The sequence below is a fragment of the Osmerus mordax genome, chromosome 15 (genome assembly GCF_038355195.1).
Source record: "Osmerus mordax isolate fOsmMor3 chromosome 15, fOsmMor3.pri, whole genome shotgun sequence".
NCBI lineage: Eukaryota > Metazoa > Chordata > Actinopteri > Osmeriformes > Osmeridae > Osmerus > Osmerus mordax.
The window spans coordinates 5,331,239-5,343,210 of record NC_090064.1 but is presented as its reverse complement, the minus strand read 5'-3'; the positions used below and the strand labels follow the sequence as shown (position 1 = coordinate 5,343,210).

General features: G+C 39.0%; 1 protein-coding gene and 1 long non-coding RNA gene across 2 annotated transcripts; one reads left to right on the top strand and one right to left on the bottom strand.

The window, feature by feature from the left end:
* Positions 1 to 1,720: 1,720 nt before the first annotated feature.
* Positions 1,721 to 3,838, bottom strand: LOC136957899 (uncharacterized). The gene is made up of 4 exons (XR_010878338.1): positions 3,754 to 3,838; positions 3,316 to 3,415; positions 2,929 to 3,033; positions 1,721 to 2,705 (listed from the first exon to the last, which is right to left on the bottom strand). It is a non-coding gene; the product is annotated as an uncharacterized lncRNA (long non-coding RNA).
* A 490-nt stretch (positions 3,839 to 4,328) lies between these two features.
* Positions 4,329 to 5,863, top strand: LOC136957963 (coiled-coil domain-containing protein 106-like). Its single transcript, XM_067252178.1, has 4 exons — positions 4,329 to 4,536; positions 4,928 to 5,122; positions 5,427 to 5,579; positions 5,697 to 5,863. The coding sequence occupies exons 1-4, from the start codon at positions 4,329 to 4,331 to the stop codon at positions 5,861 to 5,863; spliced, it is 723 nt and encodes a 240-aa protein (XP_067108279.1).
* The last annotated feature ends 6,109 nt before the right edge of the window (positions 5,864 to 11,972 follow it).

The window sequence follows — 11,972 nt, the reverse complement described above, 5'->3', positions numbered from 1 at the left end:
GGTCTAGCTTTAAACAGTGGCTCTTTTTTTCCCTAGCTCCGAGACCTCGGGCACGCTTGCAACTAGCTGTACACGTCATACTTTGCGACAACCAGTCGCGAGCATAGATTTATATGGTTGCGAGCATGTGAGCTAAAGGCATTGCAGTAGCAGAATGGGGTACAAGTCCGATAAGAATCAGACATGATGCAAACTTTACGGAAATGTATGCTGTCACTGTATAGCATTCCTTTCACTTGTTTTTTAGAAATGGGCTATAGGGCTAAATATAGGGCTATTCTAGATGAAACTCATTACATGTTGTTTTTTTTTTCTTCGTGATTTGAGTATGATTTCCAACGCATTGTATCGGATTAAATAAACTGTTAACATGAACACTTAGCTCCGTCGTTGTTCTCGCCAGGTAAAGAAAGCTTGGTAACACTTTATTTGAAGGGGTGTGAATAAGAGTCACTGTCATAACCATGACATGACACATGAAAGGATGTTCATGAATGTTGTCATTAGGTGTCATTCGGTAAATTATGTCATTTCTTATGCAAGGTTGACATTGTTTCTGATGTCTTTGTTATGACAACTTGACATTAACTGAGACAAAATAACCTGTCAATGTCTTTGTTATGACAACTTGACATTAACTGAGACAAAATAACCGGTCAATGTCTTTGTTATGACAACTTGACATTGACTGAGACAAAATAGCCTAATTATCAAACTTGAATAAAATAATTTAGCTTTATTTGAGGTGTTGTCACTTTAATTTGCACCAAAACAGGTGACAATTGATTCACAATTGCTTATGCTTCCTAACTGGACAGATTGATATCCCTGAAGTTTAAATGACAATGTAATATTGTGGAGATTACGTGTTCCATACATGTTTTAGAGCAGTGAATTTAGCTTTATGTGTTAGCATTAAATACTACTGTCATATGGGGTTGGTTTTGACAATGGGGTTGGTTTTGACACGCTGTCATGAGACCATTATAATTGTGTCATGAATATTTTCCTTGACCTCAACTACAGTGGTAACATTTTCACTCGTCATAAAGATGTCATTAAGTGTTAATACACTGTCATATGCTTTTATAATAGTGTCAAGCATATTTTCATTGACCGCAACTACAGTGGTAACATTTTCACTCGTCATAAAGATGTCATTAAGTGTTATTACACTGTCATATGCTTTCATAACAGTGTCAAGAATATTTTCCTTGACCGCAACTACAGTGGTAACCTTTTCATTCGTCATAAAGATGTCATTAAGTGTTATTACACTGTCATATACTTTTATAACAGTGTCATGAATATTTTCCTTGACCTCAACTACAGTGGTAACATTTTCACTCGTCATAAAGATGTCATTAAGTGTTAATACACTGTCATATACTTTTATAACAGTGTCATGAATATTTTCCTTGACCTCAACTAGTGGTAACATTTTCACTCGTCATAAAGATGTCATTAAGTGTTATTACACTGTCATATGCTTTTATAACAGTGTCAAGAATATTTTCCTTGACCTCAACTACAGTGGTAACATTTTCATTCGTCATAAAGAAGTCATTAAATTAGTCAAATGCTGTCATAAAGGTGGCATTAAGTCTGTCAAATGCTTTTAAATACAAGAGATTTCCTTTAATGCAATAAACTTTTTGCACAATATAAAAGGACCAGAACAAATAGATTGTGGGCCATAATGGCTAGCAAACATTACCGGTAACAAATTTAAGCAAACTAACTTGCTTTCCTCAAACAGGGTTCCAATATTGTCCTAACTTACTTTTTGTACGTAATATTTTTTAACAACACTTATCATTTAGCAGACACTTTTACATGTATTCATTAACCCTAACAACAAAAAAGCACACAAAAAACAGGGGAACCATGTTCTATCAAAGGTTTTTAAGTGTACTTGTACATTATTGGAAACAGTTTTCCACTTTTCTTTTTTGCTGTGATCATTTCAGCCATCTCTTTTGTTACAGCCCTCCTGCAGCGCTCTGCAAACGCAGAGATCTTCTCACTATTTTTGTTTCCAGCGAGCAGGGTCTCGAAGATGTCCGGAAATCAATATACATTTAAACATACATGCTGGCTTCAGGTATGCTGAAGCTACATTACCGATAAAAAAATAATAGAATGTGGGCCATGCCAGAATGGCTGGCAAACATAATTACCAAATTTAAGCAAACTAAAACCAAACCCAACAACTCAAACCAGAACCTCTAGGCCTACGCTTACCCGACTTGTTTTTTCACGTCATGGAAAAGTCTGCCCAAGACACCATTATGATGGTGTGTCCCTAACCAGTGGTGCCACTCTATCATTTTAAGGTGAATCTTCAGTGACTCCGGAGTGCGATTACCTCTATGACGCCATATTTCCAGTTTGTATTTCTGCGACGCACGCTCAATATGCTGAGTGTGAGCACCTGTGTCAGGGTCAACAAAGTTCCTTTTATGGCAGACAGAATATTGGCTATATCCGTACTGGGAAAGCTGCCCCTTATAGGCACGCCATTCATCTGTGAGGATGGGTGTTCTGGACCTGATGTGTCGTCGGATGTGGCCTGTAAGGGTTTGCCTTGAGCGGTCCCTGACCAGTCTCAGAATGGGTCTTCTGGAAGGACCATCAACCTCCAGCATCCCGAAGACCCACTGGCGTTCACGGCGCCAAGTGTTGCCACATCGGCCACGATGGTACTGAAAAGTAAATAAATATACTTTAATAAGGGTTGGGCTGTATAAATGTTTTAACATGTGGTATCCTTTCCACTTGCACTGCGGTTTACAGTATTATGTATATTAATTAACGCATGAAAGAGTGTGGACAAAAGGAAATAACGGACATCTGAATGTTTCCCCTAAAATTAGCAAAGTATATAAATGTTAAGTAAGGTTATAGAACAGCTGCACATAAGTATACCTTTCGTTTGTGGGCAAATTTGCTCTCGTCGATGACAACAAATCGATGACGACCACCAATTCTCATTCCTCTCTTTTTCATTCGCTTGAGGGCAGCAACACAGACCTTCAATGTAGACATAAAACAACAGTAAGTTGACTTTTGATTTAGTATTGAATTTGATAAATGTATCATGTATACAAATATTTAGGAATAAAGTGTGTTAGTGCGTTACATGCGTTTATACGTGTTTACACGCACTAACCATCAATGCATAAGCATTGCATGTGTCACTGAGTGTACTAAATAAGTGTGTAGCAATGTTGTATTCAATTGTCTACAGTGGGATGTGACTTATCAAACATTGACATATATTTTTAACCTAGTTAATTACAGTATTGCAACAACCTTTCTGAGTACTTTGGTCATTCTTGTCAGTGTCTTGGAGCTTGCTGCTATCCCCTCAGAGATCATGTCAAGCTGCTTCAACTGCAAACCTTGTGCAAACCTGAAAAAAAGAAAAAGCAATAATTAATCCTAATTGTAGTCGTTCTTAATTTGTATTGTTGTTGCAATGATGTAATCGCCTGTCATTGAACTGGGTTGACATGAAACTACAAGCACACAGTATTATGCTAAACCAAAGTAGGTAGCCACTTCAAAATTGAATTATCAATTAGCCTACTTTAGGTGTTATAAGACTTATATGAGGGGTTATTTTATAGGAACTATATATTTAGTGCTAATACATTAGAGGTGGAAGTGGAACATAGTGTAACATACTTACACATGAATAACTCACACAGCTAAATCATTTACGAAATAAAACTAAAATGAATACTGTACCTGAGCATGAACTCAAGCCATTTCGCCAAAGGGGTGTGAGACTTGGTGAATATTGAGCCATTGCGCACAGACAGTGGATAACTTTGTCTAGGTATCCGTTTGACAGGAAAGTACGTCATTTGACTCTCCCTCGTCGCTCTTTACCTTACCAACGGCAACGTCGACACAGAGCAGCATTCTGCCACCAGACTATCACTAATTGAAGCAGGTCGTCGAAGATATAAACGCACGAAGTTGGCAAAAGTTTTAGATTTTTGAGGTAAGGTAAACATTGGTAAACACTTGGATTCTCTTTGCGAACTTACCATTGACATACCGTTAGATCTTTCTCGTTCTAGGTAAAGTTAACTGGTGTTAGCTAGGCTAGCTAGCTAAGCTAACTCTGTAGGCCTTATCAACGGGCATCAGGCTAACGTTAGCTAGTAACCTAGTTCTGCATAATTGTTTCTTCTTCTAGCGAGCTCATTTTAAACAGCTAGGTTAGCCAAAGTTAGATGAGGAACTGTTAGTTTACTAATGGAGCTGACATTACATAATGCTTGTGTTCTTTACTTTGTACAACTCTTGCTACCTAGATGGAAACTCGTTTCAATAAACGACCACGTGGTGGGAGGGTGGAGGAAAAAAAAGTGAAGGAAAATGAAGACGAGAATGAAGTGGAGAAGGTGAACAGGGACCAGCCACAGGAAGAGAACCAGCCACAGGAAGAGGACCAGCCACATGAAGATGTCTCTGTTCGACCAGGCAAAAACAAGCGGGCGAAAGTTTCCCAGAGGAAATTATGTAAGTAATTTTGTGTTACAGTACTATCCAGCAAAACTTGAAATTTAAAACCGGCCACTAGCTAAATAAATAAATAAATTGCTAGCTGCTTATATTTTGTCTATGGCTGTTAAATCTTTTGCAGCAGCCAACCTGTGTTTAATATTTTCATTTATTAATAAGTCCTTTGGCTGATAGTAGCACATCCACAAGTCATAGTTTGGGCCATTCCTAGTAATTATTTTACTGGTTTAGTCCAGAAAAGAATAAATACAATGTTGTTTATTGTACTACATTACATAACAGCCTGTTACCCTGTTTGTGTGTATGCGGCAAGAGACGTTCCTAGGACAGTAGATATGAAAAAGCTTAATTTATATTCAATAAGATCTGTTTACCCCCCAAATTCTAGCAGTGGCTCCAACAGGGGCGTTGGAGTTGGTGAAACTCAAACAACAAGCCAAACTGGATCACCAGAGAATCGAACACCTTCAAGACTGTGTTAAAAACCTGGAGGAGGCCAACAAAGACTTAAAAACAGACAAGGACTTTTTGCTTTCCCAAATTAAGGGAGCCCCCGGGGTGCCTGCATCAACTAGCAAGTCAGGTACTATGGCAATAACGTTATTCATGCAGTACTAGATGTTGGGATGGATGAGAAAGCAAAATAATCTGGGTTTTCCTTATATTATTAAACTTAAGATAGTACCCAATAGACAATAATATGGATCATTGTTTATGATCATGGTCTACGTATAGTATGTAAAACTATTACTTGGAAGTCGCTTTGGATAACAGCATCTGCTAAATAAATAAATATAGAGTGAGCCTACATAAAAAAGGCTTAAATTGAGGTTTTTGAGCTTTGTTTACTTATACACCTGTGTGCTTCACCCCACCCCTTCTCACAGGCTCTAAAAAGACTGCTCAGTTTCCTTCCTCATCTTCAACTTCAACGTCTCCTGCCCCCTCCTCAGACTCAAGCTCCTCATCATCCTCAGAAGAGAAAAAAAAGAAGACCAAGAAGTCAAAGAAACACAAAGATTCACACAGCCGTTCAAGAAGTACGTACAGGCTTTGATTGTCTTTATAATCACATTGTTTCTTGCTACTATGTATTGAATGCCAAATCCACAATACATGTTTGAAAATAGATGCTGACTAAATATATTTATTTTAAGTGACCACAACGGATGGAGTCATCCGCCGGTACAAGAATGCCCTGAAGAGATTCGGTAAATTTGGATCCATGAAAAAGGCCTTTGCCAAAATAAACGTTGACCGCAACACCATTGCAAGAACAGCTATAATTGCTGAACTAGCCATCACATTTCCGGACATCTTCTAGACCCTGCTCCCTGGAGACGAAAATAGTGAGAAGATCTCAGAGTTTGCAGAGCGCTGCAGGAGGGCTGTGACAAAAGAGATGGCTGAAACGATCACAGCAAAAAAGAAAAGTGGAAAACTGCTTCCAATAATGTACAAGTACACTTAAGAACCTTTGATAGAACATGGTCCTCCTGTTTTTGTGTGCTTTTTTTGTTGTTAGGGTTAATGAATACATCTAAAAGTGTCTGCTAAATGATAAATGTTAAAAAATATTATGTACAAAAAGTACGTTAGGACAATATTAGAACCCTGTTTGAGGAAAGCAAGTTAGTTTGCTTAAATTTGTTACCGGTTTGCTAGCCATAATGGCCCACATTCTATTTTTGCTGGTCCTTTTATATTGTGCGAAACGTTTATTGCAATAAAGGGAATCTCTTGTATTTAAAAGCATTTGACAGACTTAATGCCACCTTTATGACAGCATTTGACTAATTTAATGACTTCTTTATGACGAATGAAAATGTTACCACTGTAGTTGAGGTCAAGGAAAATATTCTTGACACTGTTATGAAAGCATATGACAGTGTAATAACACTTAATGACATCTTTATGACGAATGAAAAGGATACCACTGTAGTTGCGGTCAAGGAAAATATTCTTGACACTGTTATGAAAGCATATGACAGTGTAATAACACTTAATGACATCTTTATGACGAGTGAAAATGTTACCACTGTAGTTGCGGTCAAGGAAAATATTCTTGACACTTATGAAAGCATATGACAGTGTAATAACACTTAATGACATCTTTATGAAGAGTGAAAATGTTACCACTGTAGTTGAGGTCAAGGAAAATATTCATGACACAATTATAATGGTCTCATGACAGCGTGTCAAAACCAACCCCATTGTCAAAACCAACCCCATATGACAGTAGTATTTAATGCTAACACATAAAGCTAAATTCACTGCTCTAAAACATGTATGGAACACGTAATCACCACAATATTACATTGTCATTTAAACTTCAGGCATATCAATCTGTCCAGTTAGGAAGCATAAGCAATTGTGAATCAATTGTCACCTGTTTTGGTGCAAATTAAAGTGACAACAGGTGCACTGGAGAGGCAACAGCAAGACAACACCTCAAATAAAGCTAAATTATTTTATTCAAGTTTGATAATTAGGCTATTTTGTCTCAGTCAATGTCAAGTTGTCATAACAAAGACAGTGACAGGTTATTTTGTCTCAGTTAATGTCAAGTTGTCATGACAAAGACATTGACAGGTTATTTTGTCTCAGTTAATGTCAAGTTGTCATAACAAAGACATCAGAAACAATGTCAACCTTGCATAAGAAATGACATAATTTACCGAATGACAACATTCATAAACATTCATGAACATCCTTTCATGTGTCATGTCATGGTTATGACTCTTATTCACACCCCTTCAAATAAAGTGTTACCGAAAGCTTAATAGTTATTTTTGTAACAAATCTTCCATAATGCAGACTTGCCATAGCTTACTCTCAACTTTATATTCAAACGAAATTCCACTAAAATCACACTGCCTTCAATTTAACATCAGTGTAGAAATGTGGCTTGTGTTTTATATGTTCAACCTACAAAACCAATTGGTTTTGTAGGTTTTGTCTTTTGTTTTCATAGAAATGAATGGGGACGCCATCTTGGAAGACAAAACCAATTGGTTTTGTAGGGTTAACCCTAACCCAAACGCCTATTAATGGATATAACGTGATCTAACAAGACTTGGTAATAATGTAATAAATTGAGAAGTGTGTCTAAAATATAATCTACTTTATTGAACGTGCCTTTGAAAGGGGCATATTAACAGAACTATATACAAGATGTTTCCATCAGATATAAGTGGGGGTGAAACAGTCACTGAGGACCTTCATTGTCCCACAAAAGCAGTCTGGCTTTGACACGATCAAAAAAAGAATAATGAGTGTGTTTAACAAAAGCTTCTGAAGGCAAGACTAATATTATTTAAATATATATCATTTCCTATTGTGGTTATCAGTTAAAGTACTATTAATCTTCGTCTTTGCTCCAGATAGACATGTCAACAATCTATGCTCATGCTTAACATAATATAATATTTGCCATCATGTCATGAACGTTTTTACGAAAAATCTAATCTATTTTAAAATAACGGGAATAAACTATTAACAACATTTCATGTATGTGTGACAACCATTTGCTAAACTTGCTACAACAGGGCAGGCAACTCAAGCCATGTCTTTCAGCTCCAGGTAAATCGGCTATCGGCCAATGTGAACTTTTGGGCTCGTGCCCTGTTAGTATCCGCGAGCACATTTGCAGGCAACTTTTATTGACGTAAGCAAATAAATGGGGTGCTAGTTTACCCATTTCGGATTGGTTTCAAACTTAGTAAAAATCTGGAAAAATTATTTTATGAAAAAGCTAGTAGTATGAGCCAGGTTAGAGAATCAAACAAACATTATTGGGGGAGATAGTTTTGTAAATGTTGACTGGAGTTAATAGAATAAAAACGACCGGAAGAGCCGGAAGTCTAACAAGAAATGCAATACCACCTACATCCACCGGGGCTGTTGCTTCAAGCCGAGGGGTGAGGGGTGGGGGCGGGGGCTTGGTCTCGGAGCTAGGAAAAAAGCGAGCCACTGTTTAACGCTAGACTGGAAGAGCCGGAACTGGAAAGATGGCGCTGTCCGGTTTCGCGCTCTCGCTTGCCTCACTGCGCCACTGAGCACTTTTCATAGAAATGAATGGGGACACCATCTTGGAAGACAAAAGTAGCTGCCTCTAGTAATATAACTCTATGGGAAAGGCTCTCCTTAAACAGGCCCTGGCCCATACCACTAGCCCGGCTCTGCCCTCCTACGTACTTCCGTTCAATTTTCATTTTGCTTCTGTACTAGGTTTGGGATTTAGGTCTATTAGTCGGTTTTTGGAAACAACATTTTTGTAGGTCCAATCAGCGAACAGAGGGAGTGGCTGAGAACGATGACGTTGATGTCGTGCGCTAGTTTGACTTGTATTTCAGTAATGGAGGCGGAGAAAATGCGAGGGAAGCTATTCGGTCCGTTGTGGCAACACTGCCGAATATCCAGAGCAAGAACAATCCTTGCTGAGTTTTGTTTGTGGCCATGATGTTGTGGCCCTCCTCCCCACAGGGTTCGGGAAAAGTTTGAGTTTCAGCTACCGCGGCTAGCTCCGTTACAGTAGTGGTGAAGGAGTTGGCTAAGGCGAACGCTAGCGATTGGTTATGGCAGATCAGAGTGGCTCTGGGCAGATCCAATAGTTTTAAACTTCAACAGAGTACCAGCCTTCAAGGAAGTTAACGCTTGTCGATGGAGCGATCCCAGACTCACTGTACAAATGAAATGTACGAGAGTCTGGTTAGGACCAGGCTACCATACCACACCCCTTTAAAGAAAACACATCCTTGACACATACCGTGAATGAGTCAATTGTGATTCAATGTTTTGTTCCACGTCAACAGTAAACCAGTGATTTAACCCTTGTGTTATCTTCAGGTCTTTCTGACCCATCAGTCATTGTGACCCAACGTCATTGCAACAAATTTACCTCATACAAAAACAAAGTGAAGCATTTTCTTTTAACTGTTGTCGGGCTGTCTCAGACCCCCCACATTGCAAAGGTTAAAATAAAATTATTTTTATTTGTTTTTGTATTGGGTAAACACAATGATGGTTCGTTATGAACCTTTGGGTCATGTGACCCGAAGGCAGCACAAGGGTTAAGACTGTCAAATAGTAGTGCTGGTTTCATATTATGACTGCATCACATTTATGAAAATTGTGTTTCCCTTGTGCATCCCATTGATCATTCTATACCAGATTAGCATGTGTGAAGTGATGATGAATTGGAATATGTGAGGCAAAGTATTTATAAACAATGAGGCTTCCCCTGAAGATCTGAAGCCATTGATTGTGTTTTTTTTGTTTTTAATACTCCAATGTTATGACCACCCAGGGGCAGGATAGATAAATTATCCATGTGAGAGAAAGTGAACAAATAGAAACAATAGATTCCTCCCTTTTTAATTTTCAGTTGTGAAAATTATTCAAAGTCACAGCGACCTTTTACAGTCAGCATCTGTAGGGGTGGGGGGGTAGAATATTTATGTTCCATGAGGCAGGCTGTATGCCAGAGCACGGGCCGCTGTTTTTCTATCATTAAACAAGAGTTATGTCGTGCTTCCCATTTAATTATGGACCTTTTAAGGGTCCAGGCTTTTTTTTTTTTTTACTGCCCCCGAGTCACCATGTGGGGCCCGTGTTTGACATATTACAACTACTTCAGCCACATTTAAAGGTAACATCGCTAGCTACTTAACCATTGCAAAAAAGAATAGCTAATGATCCAGGACCAGGGTTATATTTAACCTTGCGCCAGCAGTGATAAAAATTCAGTCGAGAGAGAGGTGACTGCATCTGTTTAGACCTGATAGCCTGCAATCATTGTTACATGTTGTATTTACATGAATTTAGTTGCATGGATTACATGGGATGAAGTCACATAGTGGAAAATGCAGGGCTGTGAGGCCAAATCCTTGTGTTCCATGGTTGGCTAGTCCATTGTCTGTTCTGCAGTGCCTTCATTATTATATAGAGAGGAGTGTGGAGCTTATACCTGTTTAACTCTCTGTCTGAGAAAAGATGGAGCCTTGAGAGAAGAAAGACAGAGACAAGAGATGGAGAGTGAATAGGAAGAAAGAGAGAGAGAGAGAGGTAGAGAGAAAGAAAGAGAGAGTATGAGAAAGAGAGAGAGAGAAGCGAAGGCTTGGCTAGGTTGATCACATCTGTGAAATTAAAAATACTTTAGGCTTAAATGGCCACAAAGTAGGTTTGGCTTTGTAATTATGTACCACCTTTCCCTTTTTCTCCTCCTCTACAGACTATTCTCTCCCACATAGCTGCACTGCAATCACAAGCATTATGCTGCATACATACTGCCTTAAATTGTCGAAGTCAAATTGAATTTTTGGTCAAATCGTGTATCAGTGTGCAGTCTACCAAACTCTATTTCATGCTCAGTTGGACCCAAAGGGGGATTCATGGAATCCTGTATGATATATCTTGAACGTAAATGAGGTCAGGTTGTGCTGCACAAAACAGTGGGGTTCATAATGGCAGTTATCTGGTCTTATCTGGCTCTCTCATTGGTCCACTGGCTAGATGATGTTACTTTGTGATGCACTGCAGAGCAGTAAAATTGACCTTCAACAGTAAGACTTCTCTGGAATTTGAAAACTGCCACAGCTCAGTTTTTCTTTAGTATTTCCTTGTTTGGTCCCATGGTGTCAAGCATCCAGTTTTGTTGTCCGAGTCTCTCTCTCTTTTTTCAGTCATATCAGTGGTTGGTGGCTTTGCTGTCTTTATATCTGAGGAAGGAGCATACTAAGTATATTCCATGACTTCCATGTTCTTACTGATATGACTTTCCCATTCAAGGTTAAGACCCAGACGGAAGGCTGAACACCCAATTTAGAGATGGGGATGGAATAGAGAATGCACATGCACAAACACACACCACGGCTCAGGGCCTGTGGTGTGTGTTTGTGTGGTGTGTGTGTGGGGACAATGACCCATCACGCCAAGTGTGCGGTAGACAGGGGAAAGGGCAAGACTGTGATAGTGCCTCTGCTAGGGCCACATGGGTTTAGGGATAAAGACTGGCTTTGCGGAACTCTGTCGCTAACAGCACAGCCGAGCTTATGGTATGAAAAGTATCATTTTCAGGGTTTTGCTGTGAAATCTTCATTTTAGCTAACTCACATCAAACAGGCACTGTGGACATGGGGTGGGGGGTGATGCTCTCCACAAAATGGCAGCTCTGAACCATGTCATTTCCTGTCTCTGAATGATTGTAGTTCCAATTCATGTATGTAAAGTGCTTTGAGAGGTTCCATGTGTAGTCAGGTCAACAATGTATCTTCCCAATAGAAAACATGGTCTTTTGAAATCCATTTAGCACCAGAGAACATTTGACTCCTTTATCACTCAGTGTGTACTGCAGTTCAATTTCTCCCAGTTTTCTTCAAAAGCATAAGGAAAATGTTAATATTTTTACCCTGGGAATGAAGTGAAAAATCTGT